Below are 21542 nucleotides of genomic sequence, written 5' to 3' on the forward strand. Positions count from 1 at the left end.
AAGTGTAAGACGTGTTTTTTGTGTCTCACGGATTATGGCGAAAATATAGCTAAATAGTGGACTGATTTTTAAGAATTTTATATCAGTGAGTAGAGAATGTAACAGGGAATTTGATGAACATAAAACTGTTCTAATATGAAAAATAAAAAAAGAGAGAAAAGGAAGAAAAAAAGTGAAAGTGATGATGAACAAAATCTGAGTAAAATATCAAAATACGGATTATCCCCGTCGGCTATAGACCATACAATAGACTTAAGTCAGGTATTGAGTGAGACGAACTCTATTCTATACGAAGAGGAGATTACCCCGCAGGTAACTGTACCTGTCAACAATAGCTTTGATGTATTGAACGATCAGGTGGGTCACGAACAAGTGTCTTTGGTAGCGTCTGGCAATATGGTGGAGGCTAAGGCAGGCGAGTCAAATGGACCCACAAATGCAGACATTATTGCTATGCTGGGAAAAATTAATTTGAAACTGATCGATGTAGATAAGAAGCTCGAATCTCTTGAGTCAATACAAAGAAAAGTAGAAGCTAAGGTCCAAGGGTTAGAAAATAAAGTAGACAATTTTGATTATGAACTTAAAAAACTATGGTTACATTTTGATTCTACATCCAAAGCGACGGATTCAAAAATTGATCATGTTGTAAATCGTGTATCGTCCACTGAGATCGAAAGTGAGGTGGCTCGTAAGAGGATTGAAAATCTTGAAAAGAAAAATGTCGAAATGAAAGAGACCTTGACATATATGCAATCGCAATCCATGCGCAATAATTTGATTTTCGGTGGAATTAAGGAAGAAACAAATGAAAATCCTGAAAAAACAGAAACTATCCTCCGACATTTCATGGTTGAAAAACTACAGCTTGCAAGAGAATTAGTTGCAAATATGAAAATTGAAAGGGTACATCGTATGGGTCCTCCTGCACAAGATCAAACTGAAAGGCAAACTAAAATTCGCCGCATTGTTTGCAAGTTCAACCTGTTCCAGGACAGAGAAGTTGTTCGGAAATCCAGTCATAAACTTAGGAGTACGAGTTATTATATCACGGAGCAGTTTCCACCGGAAATTGCAGTGAAAAGGAAAAGTCTTTTCAGGAAAATGAAGCAGGAAAAGGAGGCCGGCAATACTGCCTGGGTCTCATACGATAAGTTATACGTCAACGGCAAAGTTGTTTCCGACGCGTAGGAGCTCGCGGATGGACTTAAGTGTTTAGTTTGGAACTGCAACGGACTTAGTTCTGCTAAAAGAGCGGACACATGGTCAGCTTTTAACGAGAATTTGCAAGAATTATCTCCCTTAATTATTGACTGTGTAAAGCAATTCCCTTCAAATTGGATTGCCTCGCTTACATTAGCTAAAGCCGTGTCATTCATTACCTAAATCAATAATTCTTTGTCATTGATTTTGCATTGATCTAATTTTTTACTTTAGGTTATACACGGAAATAAACTCGCATGTTACTCCATAGAAAGCAACAAAATATGTAGCCAGTTTTTGATATAAATCTTGTTGTTTTATAGATTCATATAGAAGTATTATTCATGTAAAGATATAACACATTTCTGTAAGAAAAACATTATGTTAGCTTATGATATTGCGAAATTCGTGTTGTCATGTAACAGAAAATGAAAACATTCAAATAAATTTCTTTTCTTTTCTTTTGAAACTTTGAATTCCTCCAGAAAATGACGGCTAAACATTGAAATCCGAGGATTATTTTATAAACGAGCTTTCCCACAAACACATGTATAAATAATAATTTTCCTCGAGAAAAACGAAACTTTTGTAAAGATACATGGATTCTCATTTTGACTGATTGTTCTTGTCCATATAACGGTACTTTTGTTTAACTTTCATGCCTAGAAGTTTACCTTTTAAAACATGATAAAATAAAGTAATAAACTTAGCAATACTGTATTTGACAGGCAATGGCAAAGAAAACCCCAAGCAAAACAATCTTAAAAAACATACATGTTACTAAAACACGCACACACATGTTTTATTAACTGGTCTTGATCCAAGCTTTTCCATAGAAATCAAAGAAAGAAAGAATCTATTGAATTATTAATCAAGTTTTGATTTTCTCTGATCAGTATTGGTGTATGTCTATCATAGAGATCCTAACTCATTTTTTTAAAAACAATTAGCACTGATTCATCCTGTCTACTTATTTATAGTGCCTAAGTTACTTGATTATATATAAATCAAATATGCCAATCAGATATGTGTTTGTACATACCATACAATTCAATCATGAAATCAAATTTATCGTGTAAACTAAAGTCTTTAGCTGTAAAGAGGGCTGTTTTTCATGCTTTCCACGAACAAAACCGTGACAAAAATGCAGGTCGGACTGAAGAGATAATCCTACCGTGCAAATTCATGGAAAGCATGCCAATTTTGTTTAAAGCTTGGATTTCATTTCTAAAATAGACATGATATTGTGCGTCTGTTAATTTCACCCTTTCTTTGCACATCGTGGAAACCATGCTGTGTCTTTTGTTTAAATAAATGTGCACATTCTCTCCCCCTCTCACTAGCTTTCAATGAGCGCCTAACTTGCAAATTACACTATTTCATTAGAAAATTATTCTTTGAAGTAGTTTTTCTCCTGTCGTCGAATGTTTCAATAAGATATTTAGCTTTCAGTCGGAAATTATGTAATTTATGTTGATTCGTATTGTTATCATAAACAGTTTGGTGAAAAATCAAAGCTCCGTTCTATTCTGTTTTTTTGTTTTGTTTTTTTTTGACTTATTAACAATTATGAACGTTATTATTTCAAAAGACTATATTGAATCGTACGTCAGTTGTTGGTATATGCAGTTTCTTAAATTAACACGGTGTAAGTTAATCAGAACTCCACAGTCAAGTTTTTTTTTATTTCTTGGTACACTTTGAAGTAAAATGGAAGCAAGAAGCCTTTACCTTATTACACTTAAAATTATATTATTGTATAGTTTATAAAGTCAAGAATACCTACATATGTGATAATAAATTGTCATGCTTTGGAAAATATGACTTATTTGCCTCTCAAGTAAAAGAAATTGAAAAGTTCACTGTTTTTCACTATATGTTCAATATAAGCGACGGTGATACTTTTAAAACAAAATTGGAAGCAAGAAGATGTTCAGTTAGAATAAATATTTTCACATTAAATTGAAGAGGAGAAATTAAAGTTTACTGTCATATCTGGTAAAATATTCACAAACCAAAAGACATATTTGAAATTAATCATTAAAAATAAATTTCCTATATAATCTATTGCTCAACGTAATATGAATAGGGAAACCAATATTGATTATCGGATAATTTTCAAGGGGGACAACCTACTGTGATAAGCCAGTGAAATATAATAAAAGCTGGGGATGAAAAATTTCACAGATTTCTTGACGGAAAACGATCTTATTATACTTACGGAGTCATGGACTAGTAAATCAAGTAACATTGAATTAGACGGTTATTTTTGTTACAATTTATATCGAAAATTCAGGCATCGCAATGCAAAGCGAAATAGCGGTGGAATTGTGATATACGTACGAAATAGTATTAAAGATGGAATTACTCTTGTAAAAAATGTACATGATACGATTGTTTGGATAAAGTTTGATAAATATTTCTTCAAAAACTCTTCCGATATTTACTTGGCGGCAGTATATTTATGGCCCGAAAATTCCCCGGTTGCAAATATTTTGGATATAGACTTATTTGACTGTTTGCAAAATGATATAGAATATTTCAAAGCTAGAGGCACGGTTCTTATTTCGGTGATTGTACGCAAGGACATCGTGTAAAAACGATTTTATCTTATGTGATAGTTAAGTGTCGGACATCGACGAGGATGAATATTTTATTGATACGCCCTGCCAAGATTTTCAATGGATAAGGGAAGTAACTCTTATGGTAACAGGCTAATAGACATGTGCAAGTCTACCTCCCTTAGAATAGGTAACGGTCGTCTAGGCGCCGATTTTGGCAGAGGTGTATATACATGTTATAGTTATAATGGAGCCAGCGTGATTGATTATTTACTATTAAGTGAAAAAGATTTTAACATGATAAATAATTTTAATGTTATAATTTCAATGAGTTCAGTGATCATTCTGCTTTAAAATTTAAAGTGTTGTGTCATTCAGGGGTTGAAAATTGCTCCACATCCTTCAATTACGAGTTTGTCAAATGGGATGATAACGCAAAAGAAGCATACCGTGCTGGATTGATAGCAAAGCTACCAGTATTAAATGACATTTTTACCAATATGAGATAAACAATGCAAATAGTATAAATGAAATGGTAAACGCATTCACGGACGTAGTTAGGGGGGTGGCAGACCCTTATTCTTAAAATATGGCAGTAAAATTGACAATTTCGAAGTCACACAAGAAGATAAGTCGTCTAAATGGTTCGACTATGACTGTAGAGAGGCAAAACGTTTGTATAAAATGCTCTTTCTCAGTTCAATAAGTCTCATACGGAGTCTAATCGACTGGAATTGGTGCAGTTAAAGAAATCATACAAAGATCTTATAAAGAAAAAACGCAGGTCTTTTAAATGGCAATTAACAAAAAATTTTGAAAACTTAAAAAGGTGCAAACCTCGGGAGTTTTGGCGTTATTTTAAAAGTCAAAAGGGGGCAAATAATAATGGAATAGGAATAGATGATTTTAAACTTTATTTTGAGAATATGTTCTCGGGTGTAAATCATGCTTCTAACCAGAGTGCAGAAAATTTTATTAATAGTCACGATTTTGATGATTTTAACACTGTTTTTTCTGAATTAGATAGAAATATATCCTATCAGGAGGTATGTAAAGCAATTTCGATGCTTAACAGAAATAAAGCAGCTGGTATGGACAACCTGCTAAATGAATACTTTATTGAAGCAAGTGATATTCTTTCAGGTCATATTACTGAATTATTTAATAATATTTTAGAATCCGGTATTTTCCCGGAAATATGGACAAAAGGTTGTATAATACCGTTGCATAAAAAAGGAAATAAAGAAGATGTACAAAATTACAGAGGTATAACCTTACTAAGTCATCTTGGTAAACTGTTCACTAGTGTATTAAACCAACGAATTACTAAATGGTGCAATGAAAATAATGTGATATCCGATGCACAATTCGGATTTAAAAAAAGGTTGCTCAACAATAGATGCTGTGTTCATTTTACAATCCCTGATTGAAAAATTTTTGAATGAAAATAAACGATTGCATTGTGCATTTATTGATTTACGCCGTTGTTTTGATTCCATTTACAGGAATGCACTATGGTATAAATTGTATAATACTGGTTTAAATGGTAAATTACTAAGAATTGTAAGAAGTATGTACAACTCAGTAAAATCATGTATAAAGTCATGTGGAAGTTTTTCTGACTTTTTCGATATTTCTATAGGTTTACGTCAAGGGGAGATAATTTCGCCTGTAATGTTTTCTTTGTTTATAGAGGATCTAGAACTATATTTACAAAGTTCGGATAATTCTGGTATATGTTTTCAAGATGTTTGTTTGATTTTACTTTTGTTCGCTGACGATATGGTTCTTATTGGTGAAAATCCTTTTGATCTGCAATGTTCATTAGATAAATTACTCGAATATTGTAATAAATGGGGTTTGGAGGTAAATGTGCCCAAAACTAAGATAGTTGTTTTTCGTAAGAGAGGTGGTCTGAAAGCCGATGAAAAATGGACATACGGAGAAGCTGTTATAGAGGTAGTCAATGACTTTAATTATTTAGGGGTTACACTTAATTATACTGGAAATTTTAATTTAAATACTCAAACTTTGTATGGTAAAGGTTTAAAAGCTCTTAGTACCCTCATAGCTAATTTAAAGAAATATGATACAAAACCAAAACTGGCGTTACAGCTATTTGATTCCTTTGCGGCATCGACAATTATGTATGGTAGCGAAATATGGGGGTTTTCTAAGTCGAAAAAATTAGAAAATATTCATATTAGATTTTGTAAAGTTCTTCTTGGTGTAAGACAGTCTAGTTGTAATGTAGCTGTGTACGGTGAGCTTGGAAGATATCCGCTATATATAAATAGATACATCCGCATCATTAGATATTGGTTTAAAATAACGAATGCAAATAATATTATTATCCAGTGTATAGTTGATTCTGGTTTGAAAGATGCCCGTAAGGGATGCAATAACTGGTTCACACAAGTACGAAACTTACTTGAAAGATATGGCTTTTTAGATGTTTGGTTAAATCCTACAAATGTAAACCAGAGTCAGTTTTTGAGTGTTTTTAAACAGAGATTATTAGACGAGTATATACAAGAATGGAGAGCCAGTATAGATTCGAATAATGTTCTTATATTGTATAGATCTGTTAAAATTAATTTTGGATTGGAATCTTATTTAGAAAATATAGTATCGAGAAAACTAAGAATAGCATTAACAAAAATAAGAATCTCAGCACATAGTCTCAGAATACAAACAGGTAGATTTTCACGTGAAAGAGTAGATCGTAACCAAAGGTTTTGTGAAATTTGTAATACAAATGATATTGAAGATGAATTCCATTTTGTTTTTAAGTGTCCACCATATGAAAGGTTAAGACGATTGTATATTAAAGTTATTACAGAAATAGACCAAGTATGTTTAAATTTATACAATTATTAAATAGTAGCAGAAAAAATGAAATTGAAATGTTATGCAAATTTATTTATGAAGCAGTGGAACTGCGATACCAGATCATGAATAGTTAGTCCAATAAATGTAATACATGTATATGTGGAATTATGTTCATACAAACTGAAGTTAAACTGTTCCGAACTACTTTTTGTGTTCTATAGACTTTAGCCGTTTATTGTTGTTATTAAAGCATAAATGTCATTATATCGTGTTTCAAAACTGCGTAATATTGTAACGCAACATGTTTTTGTAATGTGTCCATTTTACGTATCGCTACATTATAAAAGTCAGTACCTTAGTTAACTATACATGAATCAGACATGAAGATTTCAAAAATGAGATAAATGCTATGTAAGCATAGAGGTCACATCTATCTACAACGTTGCATAACATGGACATTTTACCGACATGTATGGTTTTGTTGAACCTATGCGCCACTCGGCTTGTATCTTACTAATTTCATTGTAAACTCTAGTTGTTGTTGTTTTTAGTTAAAAACTGATGTTAAGCAGTCCCGAACTACTTTTTTGTGTAGTGTAATTAGTTTACTCATCTGCACTGTAAGCTCTTGTTGTTGTTTTTTAGTTAAGAAACTGATGTTAAACAGTTCCGAACTACTTTTTGTGTAGCGTAATTAATTGACCTGCGGCGCATAGGTGCGACATTGAATATTATATAATTAACTGTATAGTACTTGTATGCTATTTAAATGTTAATCTGTCCATCCAAATCCTGAAATATCTTACAAATAATTCATAAATATATGTATATGATTAATGTCAAAATCCGTTATAATTGTTTGAATGTCATCTGTATTTTCATGCCATGCAAATATGCTTGTAAATGTATTTATCACGAGGAACTTTTAGTTCAAGTGAAATAAAATTCTGTTCTGTTCTGTTCTGTTCTATAAAATTATCATTACATTGTTGGTTTTGTTAAGTAAATCATAAAATGAATCTGAAAATTGAAACATTATGATGGTTGTATTTTGTTTTTACATTAAGGCACATTCCCCAAATTTATTAAATTGATAGATATTTATCTTATCTTTTAATTTTACAACAATTATGAATTTGAAACTACTGTATCAATTTTACTCTTTTGGGTCCAATAACCTTTCTTAAAAACTCTCATAGTTTTAAAAGTAGTTTCTCAGTAAATCTTAAAAAACGCATCTAAAACTCGTTACTTATGAGGGCTTTTATACATAAAAATATCATTTAATATGTGCTGTGATGTTATAGTTTGTACAGTCAAAGAAGTATAAAATACACATCTATTTATTTTTATAGATCTTTGTTACAGTTAAGAGTTCATTGTCATTTGAAATCTGTGATGTAAATAGTAATTGTCATAATACTTCGTTTGTTTTGTTGGAAATCTAAAAACATTTGGCCATTTTGCAAATAGGATACCTTTAATAATTAGACTAGCCACTAGACTGATAATTACGATATTTCTATGATTTTTTTTCTTTTTTATGTTCATAGAGACAAAAGCCAGTCTATTCTAGAGATTTTCTAAGAGGACTTATGTTAAAATTGTAATATTGGACTAGTATATAGACTGGCTCAGTTCACTACATGAAATCATAAAAATGTGGGGGGAAAAATCATCATAGTATAGGAGCTAGTCTACTTAATAGTCATCTTAAAACTTCAACATTTTTTCAACTGGGTATCATACAGAAAAATAAGTCCATATACTGTGACTGTACAATCATACATACATTGAAAAGGCTTGATGAAATTATTAAAAAGTAGACTTTTCCTTAAATATATAATACATTCATGCATCCTTAAAGGTGTTTCAGGTAGCAGGAAAATGCATCTATTCATGTGCCATATTAAAAAAAATTTCACAAGCGGGAGGGGATACCCATCCCGTAACCAACCCCAGGTTTGCCCCCCCCCCCCCCCCACCCCCACCCCCAGCAAACAAATCCTGCACACGGGCCTGGTATACAATGCTACGTGTCCGCTGTTCGCTAATGGTTTCCCTAATTGCAATAGGCTTTGAAAGCGAACATCATGGATCCTGACCAGACTGAGCGGATGCGCAGGCTGGTCTGGATCCATGCTAGTCGCAAACGTACTGTTGGTTTTCTCATGGCGCGGCTCATATGTGTTTATTGTTCTCTCTTCCTTCGATTCGCGAAACAAAGTTTGAACTTATCCACTTCATGTGGTTGTACAAAGAACGTCCACATCCAGGTAGTTAGAACTTGTAACCGTTTCAATTGAGGATGTGGTCATGCAAAATTTATCTAAAGAGCAATGGAGTTCTCAAGTATGTATAATAACATGTACTACAGCGAATTTGCTTGGACAGAGCTCCTTGTCCCAGGCTAACCAGCCTCCAATCCCTGTAGTCTAGGGAGAGCACATCCCCTACCCCCGGCCTGCTGCAAGTAAATGATTTAAGTCTGTTATTGAAATATGTGATACTGTCTGTAAGGCACAATCAGGTCATGAGATTTTTGGTATAGGAACCAATTTTAACGTTTCGGCGAAAGATTTCTGGCCATTTTTGCTCTGTGACAATAAAGCCCTCTCAAAAGTTTAAGTAACTTGTTTGCCGCACAGGATCTTTAGAGCATATGTGAGGTAAACAACGCTTTACTTTCATGTTTAGTGTCCTATGGGGGTCGGAGAACCATACACCGATTAACCTTACAATAACATATTTCATGTGGCATAATTTTTGCAAATATTTAAATTAATATATACATGTTGAGCGCAAATAACCAATCTGCCCTATTTACCAAACGCGCAGCGCATATAACAAATTTTTGTACGTTGGTTATATGCGCAACGATTTACCAATCGTTGCGCAGGATAAATTTAATCTGCGCGATTTACCAAATGCGCAGCGCAAATAACAAATGTAACTTTATATATCAGAAATTTGCATTTCGTGTTTGATAAATCATGCAGTTGGTCAATTTATTAATAAATATAGATGTCAAATGCTGAATATCTTGGTACTTAAATTATGTGTCATAAATTTGTTTCTACATCAGTAAATTCACGGCAGTCGGTCACCAGGTTTCAATACCTCCGATCTTATACAAGATGCAATAAAACCCAAACATGCGTGAAGGTGTGATTTCCTCCAGCTTGCACACGTCGTCCTCTGGTATGTTTTAGGCTATTTTTATAATTTTCTACTTCACCCGAGCACACACTTAGCAAAATATCGTTTTTACTATATTGAAATATCTTGAAATTTCACAATAATATTCTTTTTACCAACGGGAGCATATCTCTCAACATGTCTAAGATAAAAGATGAAATAAAAAAGTCACAGAATTAAAAGAAAATTCTTACAGGTCTTATCTATATTATTATTTTATAGTATAAAATCGATTGAATAAAGAGTAGGCCTAATATTCACAAAAACGTAAACGAAATTTTATATTTTGTAGCTGCACAAGATATGTGTTCGGTGCCCTGCGCTAAATGAAAATCTGGAAATTACTCTGATAATTTAAATATCTTTTATAAATCATATTAACTTTTACTTAGATTTACTATTACAGACTAAAACTACAGTTTTTGTTTACAAATCTAAATGGATCTATAATGTTACACCTGTAACTTGCGTGGGAGGTCGGTCCTGCGCTAATAGCAAAGTTTGAAATTACACTGTATTTCAAATATATTTCATTCATAAAACATACTATTTATGTAACTTTAAAATGAATACTGTAAAAGAATGATTAGAAAAAGAGTGATTTCTGTCATAACGAGAACGAAATACTACATTTTTTATCCGCGCAAAATGTGTGTCTGCGCTAATAATAAATCTGGAAATTACTCTGATAACTTGAATATCTTTTATAAATCATATTAATTTTTACTTTGATTTACGATTACAGACTAAAACTATAGTTTTTTTACAATTCTTAATGGATCTATAATGTTACACCTGTAACTTGCGTGGGAGGTCGGTTCTGCGCTAATAGCAAGGTTTGAAATTACACTGTATTTCAAATATATTTCATTCATAAAACATACTATTTATGTAACTTTCAAATGAATACTGTAAAAAAATGATTAGAAAAAGAGTGATTCTTGTCATAACGAGAACGAAATATTACATTTTTTATCCGCGCAAGATGTGTGTCTGCGCTAATAATAAATCTGGAAATTACTCTGAAAACTTGAATATCTTTTATAAATCATATTAACTTTTACTTTGATTTACGGTTACAGACTAAAACTATAGTTTTTTACAAATCTAAATGGATTTATAATGTTACACATGCAACTTGCGTGGGAGGTCGGTTCTGCGCTAATAGCAAAGTTTGAAATAACACTGTATTTCAAATATATTTCATTCATAAAACATACTATTTATGTAACTTCCAAATGAATACTGTAAAAAAATGAATTGAAAAAGAGTAATTTCTGTCAACGAGAACGAAATATTACATTTTTATCTGCGCAAGATGTGTGTCTGCGCTAATAATTAATCTGGAAATTACTCTGATAACTTGAATATCTTTTATAAATCATATTAACTTTTACTTTGATTTACGATTACAAACTTAAACTATAATTTTTCTAAATGGATCTTTAATATTATACCTGTAACTTGCGTGGGAGGTCGGTCCTGCGCTAATAGCAAAGTTTGAAATTACACTGTATTTCAAATATATTTCATTCATAAAACATACTAATTATGTAACTTTCAAATGAATACTGTAAAAAAAATGAATAGAAAAAGAGTGATTTCTGTCATAACCGCGCGGGTTACAGAATTAAAATTACATTTGTCTTTGCAAAAGCTACAACTTTAGTCTGTAACCATAAAACAAAATTAAATTTAGCATGGTTTATGAAAGATATCCAAGTTATCAGGATTATTTCCAGATTTTTATTAGCGCAGGGCCGATATCCGGCGCAGGATATAGATGTAACAAAATATTCATTTAGCAAAAGCTACAATTTCAGCCTGTAATCACAAAACAATGATAAAGTTAGCATGGTTTATGAAAGATATCCAAGTTATCAGGATTTTTTCCAGATTTTTTATTAGCGCAGGGCAAACACATCTTGTGCAGATAACAAATGTAATATTTCGTTCTCGTTATGACGGAAATCACGCTTCTTTCTATTTTTTTTCTACTCCCAAAACATTTTTATGAAGTTACATAAATAGTATCTTTTAGAACTGAAATATGTTTGAAATATCGGCGTCAGTTCATAATTTGCTATTAGCGCAGGAACAACATCCCGCGCAGGCTACGGATGAAACATTATATTCAGATTTTCAAAAGCTACATTTTTAGCTTGTAATCGAAAAACGAAGTAAAAGTTAAAATGGTTTATAAAAGATATTCAGGTTATTGGAGTAATTTTCAGAGTTCTATTAACGCAGGACACACATCTTGCGCACCTACAAAATGTAAAATTTCGTTCACATTTTGACGAAACTTATTAGTTATTCTACCTGTCTCACTATAAAACATTAAAAGATGATATAAGTATAAAAGATCTGTAAGAATCATCTTTTAATTCTACTTATTTTTGTTTTGTTTTTAATCTTGGCCATGTCAAGAGATACGCTCACGTTGGTAAAAAAGAATTGCGCTTTTTCAATATGATGAAAAAAGCGATATGGTGAATTGTGGTAAGTGTGTGGCAATTCAGTCTTTTATTTAAGTCTCCTTTATGTTCTATATCCGGTATAAAATGACTGCGTGTGATCGAATGAAATAAAAATACTTTAGTTATAAAAAGAATAAAGAGGACGATGTGGCTATCTGAAGGAAATCACACCTTCACGCATGTTTGAGCTTTATTGCATATTGTATCATACTGCAGATATTAAAACCTGGTGACCGACTCCCATGAATTTACTGATGTTGAAATAAATTTATGACATATTTTTAAAACCTAGATTTGCAATATCAGTCTGTAATTGTTAAACAATGTAAAAGTTAGCATGGTTTATGGCAGTTATTCATATTATCAGAGTAATTTCCAGATTTTCTATTAGCGCAGGACACATCTTGCGCAGCAACAAAATTTCGTTCACGTTCTGGCGGAAATTACTCTTTTGTACTACAAAACATCAAAAAATATCAATACGATCTGTAAGAAATGATCAATATATATTTGAAATATCGGTGTCATTTCAGGATTTGATATTAGCGCTGGATCGACATCCCGCACAGGCTACGGCGTTTAAAAGTTAAAAAAAAAATATAATAATAAATGAAAAAACTTGTGTTATTAAATATACTTTGGATATTTTGTATCATTTTAAAGTTTTTTAACACCTATGACAAATGACTCTTAATACCGTCGTCAACAGAAATTTTAAGTCCATAAACTACCAGCGACGTGAGCATCTCATTGAAATTACCGCATAAATACGCTCATTTACTTTAAAAAAAATGTTTTTCTTGTTCTTTACAAATTAAGCACAGTTAATTCGCACCTTTACGCGTGCCTGATCTTCTTCAGTTTTAATATTAAACTGTTTTATGTAGGCCTACAAGTGTAACCCTCTAATGATATTCAATTTTATCGGGAGATATCATCCATATGTTAAAAGCGCAGACTCATTTACCAAACGCGCAAGACAGTTACCCTGCGCATATAAGAAATATATAAGGTTGCCCGATTTACAAATCGTTGCGCAGATAACAAATTGGTTATTTGCGCTGCGCGATTTACCAAATGCGCAGATTGGCTATATGCGCGTAACATATATATACACCACACGTAGATCTATCTGCTTTATGTAGACGGCAACGACGTGAAACGATTTTGATATTCGCAATTGAATTTCGCGCCCTTACGTCAGCATTTACTTCCGGTAGAAAGTTTTGCACGTTTTCTCAGAATGATAATTTGTAATATAATGAGTATAAATGACCTTTTGTTTTCACGTTATGCTGTTAATTCCCAGAATATAAGTTATCTTAGTTATGCGTGACAAATGGTTTACGTTGCTATCGTGTTTGACCATCATAAGCCATGCAGGGCTGCCTGCAAATTATTTTCACTCGTCCTGCTAGTAGCACAGGCACGGGTCCAGTGTATATTTTTTTGTTTGATATAAAAATATGTTTTTTTTCACACAGATATACTTTATATATGTTAGTCAAATGAAAAAAAAATCTGTGACAAAAAGTACGGTCAGAGCATATATGGAAAAGGTGTGAACTGTGCGAGCGTAAGGCTATGGGAAGCAACTCGGCAAACTTGTAGAACATTTCAAAATCGGAGTTTAAACACTTGCAGCTGTTACCTGCATCATTGCACCTTCGAAACATTTAAAGCCTTCCATAAATACTAAACTGACCCCATAAATTGCTTTGAAATACACATGTACAGTACAAGTCCCTAGGAGCGAAATATTTCAAATATCCCCGACGATTTCAGCTGCCAAACAAAGTGAAAAACCAGGAACATGTCCGCTATCCGGAATGAAATCACCGGGGATAACTGAAATATTTCGCTCATAAAGACTTGTACTGTGTTTTTCAAAGCAATTTATAGGCTCAGTTTAGTATTTATGGAAGGCTTTAAATGTTTCGAAGGTGCAATCATGCAGGTAATGGCTGCAAGTGTATAAACTCTGATTTTGAAATGTTCTACAAGTTTGCCAAGTAGCTTCCCATATTTCACCTTTTCAATGTATATGATACTGTGACCGGATTTTTTGTCATCGATTTTTTTTTCATTTGACAAACATATAAAAGGTTAATTGTGTGAAAAAAGGGATTTTTTATATTAAACAAAAAAAAAAAAAATAAAAAAAAAAATAAACACTGGACCCGTGCCTGTGGCTAGTAGTGCTACATGACATGTTTTACTCGTAAGCGAAAACAATTTTTGCAGACAGTGTCTTTTTAAAGTCCATTAAAAATGGCACTTACAGTTACATTACATAAGAGTTATATTGGTCTAAACAAAGTCAACCCTGGGAGAGAAAATATCAAGGTCCCTTCTGGGGCACGAACCTCGGACCTCGTGATCGGTATGCAGACACTAATATGAACTAAGGCAAAGCCTCAAAGCGAGCTCAAAGAAATCGGATTTATCTAAAAATATTATGCATCATTTATTTGTCACAAGAATTCAGGAGAACCTATTCGCTAAAACGTCTACATTTAGTGTCACCATGCCTATAACAGTGAATATCATACGTTGCAAAATTTATGGGTCACCAAGGATAACAAATTATAATACAACTATTAACGATATTAATGTAGACTCAAACATTGCAAGTTAAGTTTATTTACTAATAAGTTACTCAAACAGCATTTGAAAAACTATCTGATCATGTGTACGGTCTTTTCACTGTTAATATATTACTAGTCTATCTTTTTAGAATGGTTTCCATATGAATACAAGATGATATTACTTGAAGATAATGAACAATGTTTATTTGCTTAGACATGTACACTTATACACTTTCAAACAATTCTGGTTTATATAGGTAAATTTATTTCTTTTTTGAATAGACATGTACACTTTCAAAAAATCCTGTTTATGTAGGTAGAATTATTTTTCCAGCTACGCTTGATATTCTATGTAAATATCTTTTTTGGCATATAAAATCAATGTTTGTGATGAATGTATGATACTTTGGATGTGGAAATGGAAAGAAATTATAAAAAAAAGAAAAAAAAATTTAAAAAAAAAAAAAAAAAAAAATTTATGGGTCACGGTGACGTCATTACCGCGTTCCCGTTTCTTTCTGCTTATTAATGACATTTTTTTCCATTTTCTGGCCGATGCTTGATCTTTTAAATGCAAATATTGTTTTTTTTTTCAAACAACTGGAAATCATTCTGTCATTATTGTTGAGTGATGAATAATTTTTAAGCAGTTGAATGAAGTTCTGTATTCACTCCGGAAAGAAGTACTTCCTGTGAGCACGCCACCAGTCCGCTAGGGTGCGCTTTTTTAAAACTTCCGACAAAACTTTTCAAATCCATCACCAAGTGTGAAAGTATACTTGCATTACCGTAAAGCTCGATTCACGAGCAGGCCCTTTAGGCCTGCTCTTCGAGCTCGCTATAACCACATCGATAAAAGGTTAACCAAACAGCATGGTCATACGGAGATAATTAATAATTGACAGTGTCATATCTTTCGCATACAAAATGGCGCATGGAGAACTTCCGGTAACAAGATCTCGTTTGCAGCCGCGAATGTTGGCGAGATTTGCTCTATCTGCCTTTCAAGTTGCCGATCTATTTATTTTTATAACTCTTTGGGTTAACCAAACAATGAGAAATGGACTAAAGATTGCACCTGGCTCGTATATGATGGAGAAAAGCAACATATGTGATGCATTGACTTTTTTTTTCAGTCCAGCTTACTACACTAGTCGGTTTTTTGACTGCAGGGCAGACCAATTTCACAGATTTACTGTATGTCTGCCTTTACATATCAGGTAGTTAGGATCAGAACTGTGATGGTAATCAAAGCGATTTAAACTTCATGATTTATAATTTCATATACACATTTTTTCACTAGTGTGGTTATTTTTCAATAGGAAAACATAAACATTACAATGCTTTAAAATGCCCAAAGATAAGGAAGTGTCTAGGGTACGGATCCGTACCTCTAGAATTTGAATATATAGAGGTATGTACCCGCACCTCAAGACAAGCCTGTTTGGGGTTTTCTAGGGGTACGGACCTCCTTTTTCTAGAGACTTAGGGTTGTTTACAACATCTTAAATTTTGTTGAAAATGAAATGACAAATAAGACTTTAAAATCAGTATTCACCTAAAACTTGGTGGTTTACAGATACCAGCATTCACCCAGATTGTTTACCTTTTCTTTAAGAACCTAAATAACAGAGGAACTCCAAATGAATACACAGTGTTCCTTGCCGATTAATTCATTGTAAAATAAACTGATAGCAGATTAAAGAGTGTATCAAACCCTTAAATGAATTATAAATGAAATTCAGCAGAAAAAAAATCAGGATTAATACACCTATTTATTTTATTATTTAACAAGATATAATAATAATCAGCATGGAACTGATTGTTTAATAATGAATTAACCAACATAAGTAAAAGAAACTGTTTGTGGAATCATCCTTTGTATAAGGGTTACCAAATGTGTGGAAAACATAAATACCCTAATTATTATTTAAAACAAGAGCTGTCGGATGACAGCGCGCTCGACTATTCGAAGAATTGATTGAAGAATGGGGTCAAAATATTTCCATAGATTTTCAGACTAAACAAAAAAATGGATTAAACAAAAAATGTTCCTGTATTTGTGGATTTCGATTAGTCTTGCACTAAATGGCAATGTGTGACCATGATGGCAAATATGTTAAGTTATATGTTAGGCAAAACATGGACTTATATGAAAAATTTAACTTATCTCCAAGTCCAAAAGGGGCCATAATTCAGTCAAAATAGTTGACAGAGTTATGTACTCTTGCCTACAGATGGAAATCATGTTGATAAACTAGTGTTAAAAGTTTCAAAGCCACAGTTCAAATAGTTTTGACAAAACACTGACTTGTAGGAAAAACTGAACAAATTTGAAAGTCCAAAAAGGGCCATAATTCAGTCAAAATAGTTGTCAGAGTTATGTACTCTTGCCTAGAGATGGAAATCATAATGATAAACAAGTGTTGAAAGTTTAAAAGACATATGTCAAATAGTCTTGACAAAACATGGACATATACAAAACAAAACCAGTTTCCAAGTTCAAAAAGGGCCATAATTCAGCCAAAAAAGAGGAGAGAGTTACGTACTCTTGCCTATTGATAGAGACTATTATACTGAACAAGATATAAAAGTTTCAAAGCCATATGTCAAACACTTTACACAAAATATAAACTGGTACGAAAAACTTAACCAAGATTTCTAAGTCAAAAGGGGCCATAATTCAGTCAAAATGCTTGATGGAGTTATGTACTCTTGCCTACAACTGGATATTGTGATGGTAAACAAGTGTTGAAAGTTTCAAAGCTTTATCTCAAAAGACTTTGTCAAAATGTGGACTGGTACGAAAAACTTAACCAGGATTTCTAAGTCAAAAAGGGGCCATAATTCAGTCAAAATGCTTGATGGAGTTATGTACTCTTGCCTACAACTGGACATGGTGATGGTAAACAAGTGTTGAAAGTTTCAAAGCTTTATCTCAAAAGACTTTGTCAAAATATGAACTGGTACGAAAAACTTAACCAAGATTTCTAAGTCAAAAGGGGCCATAATTCAGTCAAAATGCTTGACATAGTTATGTACTCTTGCCTATAACTGGACATGGTGATGGTAAACAAGTGTTGAAAGTTTCAAAAGCTTTATCTCAAAAGACTTTGTCAAAATATGAACTGGTACGAAAAACTTAACCAAGATTTCTAAGTCAAAAGGGGCCATAATTCAGTCAAAATGCTTGACAGAGTTATGTACTCTTGCCTATAACTGGACATGATGATGGTAAACAAGTGTTGAAAGTTTCAAAGCTTTATCTCAAAAGACTTTGTCAAAATATGGACTGGTACGAAAAACTTAACCAGGGTGTGACGCCGACGCCGTGGTGAGTAGGATAGCTCTACTTATTCTTCGAATAGTCGAGCTAAAAATAGGTTACAACATAATTTAACATTATATTTTTCAATCTTTAATCTTTTTTCTGCCAGTTCCAATCCTTGTGATTTATTTGGTGTTCCTCTGTTATGAGTACAAATTGTAGCAAACCAGTATTAAGTGACTTTTTAGCTCGACTATTCGAAGAATAAGTAGAGCTATCCTACTCACCACGGCGTCGGCGTCGGCGTCACACCCTGGTTAAGTTTTTCGTACCAGTCCACATTTTGACAAAGTCTTTTGAGATAAAGCTTTGAAACTTTCAACACTTGTTTACCATCACCATGTCCAGTTATAGGCAAGAGTACATAACTCTGTCAAGCATTTTGACTGAATTATGGCCCCTTTTGACTTAGAAATCTTGGTTAAGTTTTTCGTACCATTCATATTTTGACAAAGTCTTTTGAGATAAAGCTTTGAAACTTTCAACACTTGTTTACCATCACCATGTCCAGTTGTAGGCAAGAGTACATAACTCCATCAAGCATTTTGGTTGAATTATGCCCCTTTTGACTTAGAAATCTTGGTTAAGTTTTTCGTACCAGTCCACATTTTGACAAAGTCTTTTGAGATAAAGCTTTGAAACTTTCAACACTTGTTTACCATCACAATGGCCAGTTGTAGGCAAGAGTACATAACTCTGTCAAGCATTTTGACTGAATTATGGCCCCTTTTGACTTAGAAATCTTGGTTAAGTTTTTCGTACCAGTTCATATTTTGACAAAGTCTTTTGAGATAAAGCTTTGAAACTTTCAACACTTGTTTACCATCACATGTCCAGTTGTAGGCAAGAGTACATAACTCCATCAAGCATTTTGACTGAATTATGGCCCCTTTTGACTTAGAAATCTTGGTTAAGTTTTTCGTACCAGTTTATAATTTTGTGTAAAGTGTTTGACATATGGCTTTGAAACTTTTATATCATGTTCAGTATAATAGTCTCTATCAATAGGCAAGAGTACGTAACTCTCTCGTCTTTTTTGGCTGAATTATGGCCCTTTTTGAACTTGGAAATTGGTTTTTGTTTTGTATATGTCCATGTTTTGTCAAGACTATTTGACATTTTGGCTTTTAAACTTTAAACACTTGTTTATCATTATGATTTCCATCTGTAGGCAAGAGTACATAACTCTGACAACTATTTGACTGAATTATGGCCCTTTTTGGACTTTGAAATTTGTTCAGTTTTTTTTAACAAGTCAGCGTTTTGTCAAAACTATTTGAACTGTGGCTTTGAAACTTTTAACACTAGTTTATCAACATGATTTCCATCTGTAGGCAAGAGTACATAACTCTGTCAACTATTTTGACTGAATTATGGCCCTTTTTGGACTTGGAAATTAGTTAAATTTTTCATATAAGTCCATGTTTTGCCAGACATATAACTTAACATATTTGCCATCATGGTCACACATTGCCAGTTAGTGCAAGACTAATCGAAATCCACAAATACAGGAACATTTTTTGTTTAATCCATTTTTTTGTTTAGTCTGAAAAACTATGGAAATATTTTGACCCCATTCTTCAATCAATTCTTCGAATAGTCGAGCGCGCTGTCATCCGACAGCTCTTGTTTGATTTTTGAAGTCTTTGATTCCCTATGAGCTGTAATGCAGATGCGGGTGAGGCTTATATAAAATATCAGATAAATAAAATAGCTATCCCAATAAGCCAAACAAGAAAGTATTGACTGTAAGGAAAAATGAAAAGACATTCAAAAATCCCAAAAAGTCCTGAAATAATGGTCCAATAAATAAAACATTAATATTCATGCAGAAACTTAAATGAGATGAGTATAACATGTATTTATGCTTGATTTTTTAAAGCTACAAGTGACAGTTTAGGCGTCTGCATTGAAAAGAACAGAAGCTGTTTGCAAAATGGATGTCCAACAGTAAAATTATGTCTGTATTTCAGAACAATATACATGTAGACAATGGACATCCCGGACAGTATAAAAGAAAACGTTCGAGCAGTTCTGCTATCAAAGACAGATGGTTCAGGTATCCTAGTGAGTACATTCCTCAAGGACTACAAGTCTATTATACATAAACCTCTTATGTATAAAGATTATGGGTACCAGACATTGGAGAAATTTATTAAAGATATACCAGATGTTTGCAGGTAGGCATCAGAGAATGTATTTTAACCCATACCATTCTAAATTTCTATAATAAACTTGTCCATCTTTCAGTTTGGACCATACCATTAACTGTTCAAAGGGGTGCTTACCAAAGAAGATACTGACTGAATGGCGAACAGTGCAGATCATGATCAGACTGCACAGATGTGCAGGCTGATCATGATCTACACTGGTCGCAAAGGCAGAATTAATCATGTCCAGCAAGATAAGGCCTAATGAAGGGTGAAAGATTATCATTCATTTTGGGCAGATGAATTTATTTAGCACTCCATCAAGAGCATGTAGCAATTTTGGTTACAGTTCACCATTTTTTTTTAAGAATAAACTTTAAAGGCTTATTTTTTCACATAAACTTTGTACAACTCGTCTTCATTTTGTCAGAAAGGCAGTTTTACAGTATTATTTAGTCTTGAAAAAGGTTAACAATTACAGGTAAGTATTTTTTTGTCTTTCGATAATTGACAAAAACTGACATACAATGTATTACACTTCATACAGTACAAAATTACATTTTGTCTGTTACTAATATATGACTGAGAAGTCCTGACACTCATGAACAGTAAGTTGAGGAAATATGGATTATCTTAAAGTTGTGATCTTTTTTAGCAGAGATCAGGATTCAAATTTAGGCAAGCATACAAGCTAAATGCTAGTGGAATTTTAGAATAGCTAGTGGGCTTGGAATGTAATAGCTAATTTCAGCTAGTCAATAATATTCATAATTTTAATTTTGGGAAGTGATTACATTTTACTTGGACTTTATCATAGACTCCCTATGTAAAATCTCAAACTTTAAACTAAAATAAAAGTATGAAAACCATATATATTTATTTCATTGAAACTTCAAAGTTTTGTTGTTTGTAGCATCTGGGGCTTGTGCAGTGAAAAATCTAAATTTGATTTTTGAAATAGTGTGATATTTATTTCTAAAATCACTATATTTTCATTGTAAATATACTTCGTTATACCCAAGTGGAAACTGGCAGGTACTTGAAAATGCAGCTCTCTGATTGGTCAATAAGAACCCCTTATGTTTGGTGGTCATGATAAAGTTATGAATACCAAGGAAATGTCTTCAAAGCTTTAATAAAATTTGTTCGGCAGGTATACATTTTTCTGCATGAAAGGAATGTTATCATTTATGTTTTTAAAA

General features: G+C 32.9%; 2 protein-coding genes across 2 annotated transcripts in view; both read left to right on the forward strand.

Annotated features, from left to right (window-relative positions):
• Positions 1–396: 396 nt before the first annotated feature.
• On the forward strand, positions 397–1191 carry LOC128558882 (uncharacterized). The gene has a single exon (XM_053549138.1). The coding sequence runs from the start codon at positions 397–399 to the stop codon at positions 1189–1191; it is 795 nt and encodes a 264-aa protein (XP_053405113.1).
• Positions 1192–20151: 18960 nt separating this feature from the next.
• The window catches only part of LOC123566395 (uncharacterized), a 435075-nt gene continuing 433684 nt past the window's right edge, over positions 20152–21542 (forward strand). Inside the window, exon 1 of the mRNA XM_053549139.1 lies at positions 20152–20370. Within this exon, the coding sequence (XP_053405114.1) occupies positions 20183–20370 (188 nt within the window). The 5' untranslated portion in view covers positions 20152–20182. The remainder of the gene's footprint in view (positions 20371–21542) is intronic.

The sequence above is a fragment of the Mercenaria mercenaria genome, chromosome 8, assembly GCF_021730395.1.
Source record: "Mercenaria mercenaria strain notata chromosome 8, MADL_Memer_1, whole genome shotgun sequence".
Taxonomy (NCBI): Eukaryota; Metazoa; Mollusca; class Bivalvia; order Venerida; family Veneridae; genus Mercenaria; species Mercenaria mercenaria.

Excerpts from the sequence above, each read along its gene's own strand:
- LOC128558882 (XM_053549138.1), top strand. The coding sequence starts at position 397 with ATGGTGGAGGCTAAGGCAGGCGAGTCAAATGGACCCACAAATGCAGAC.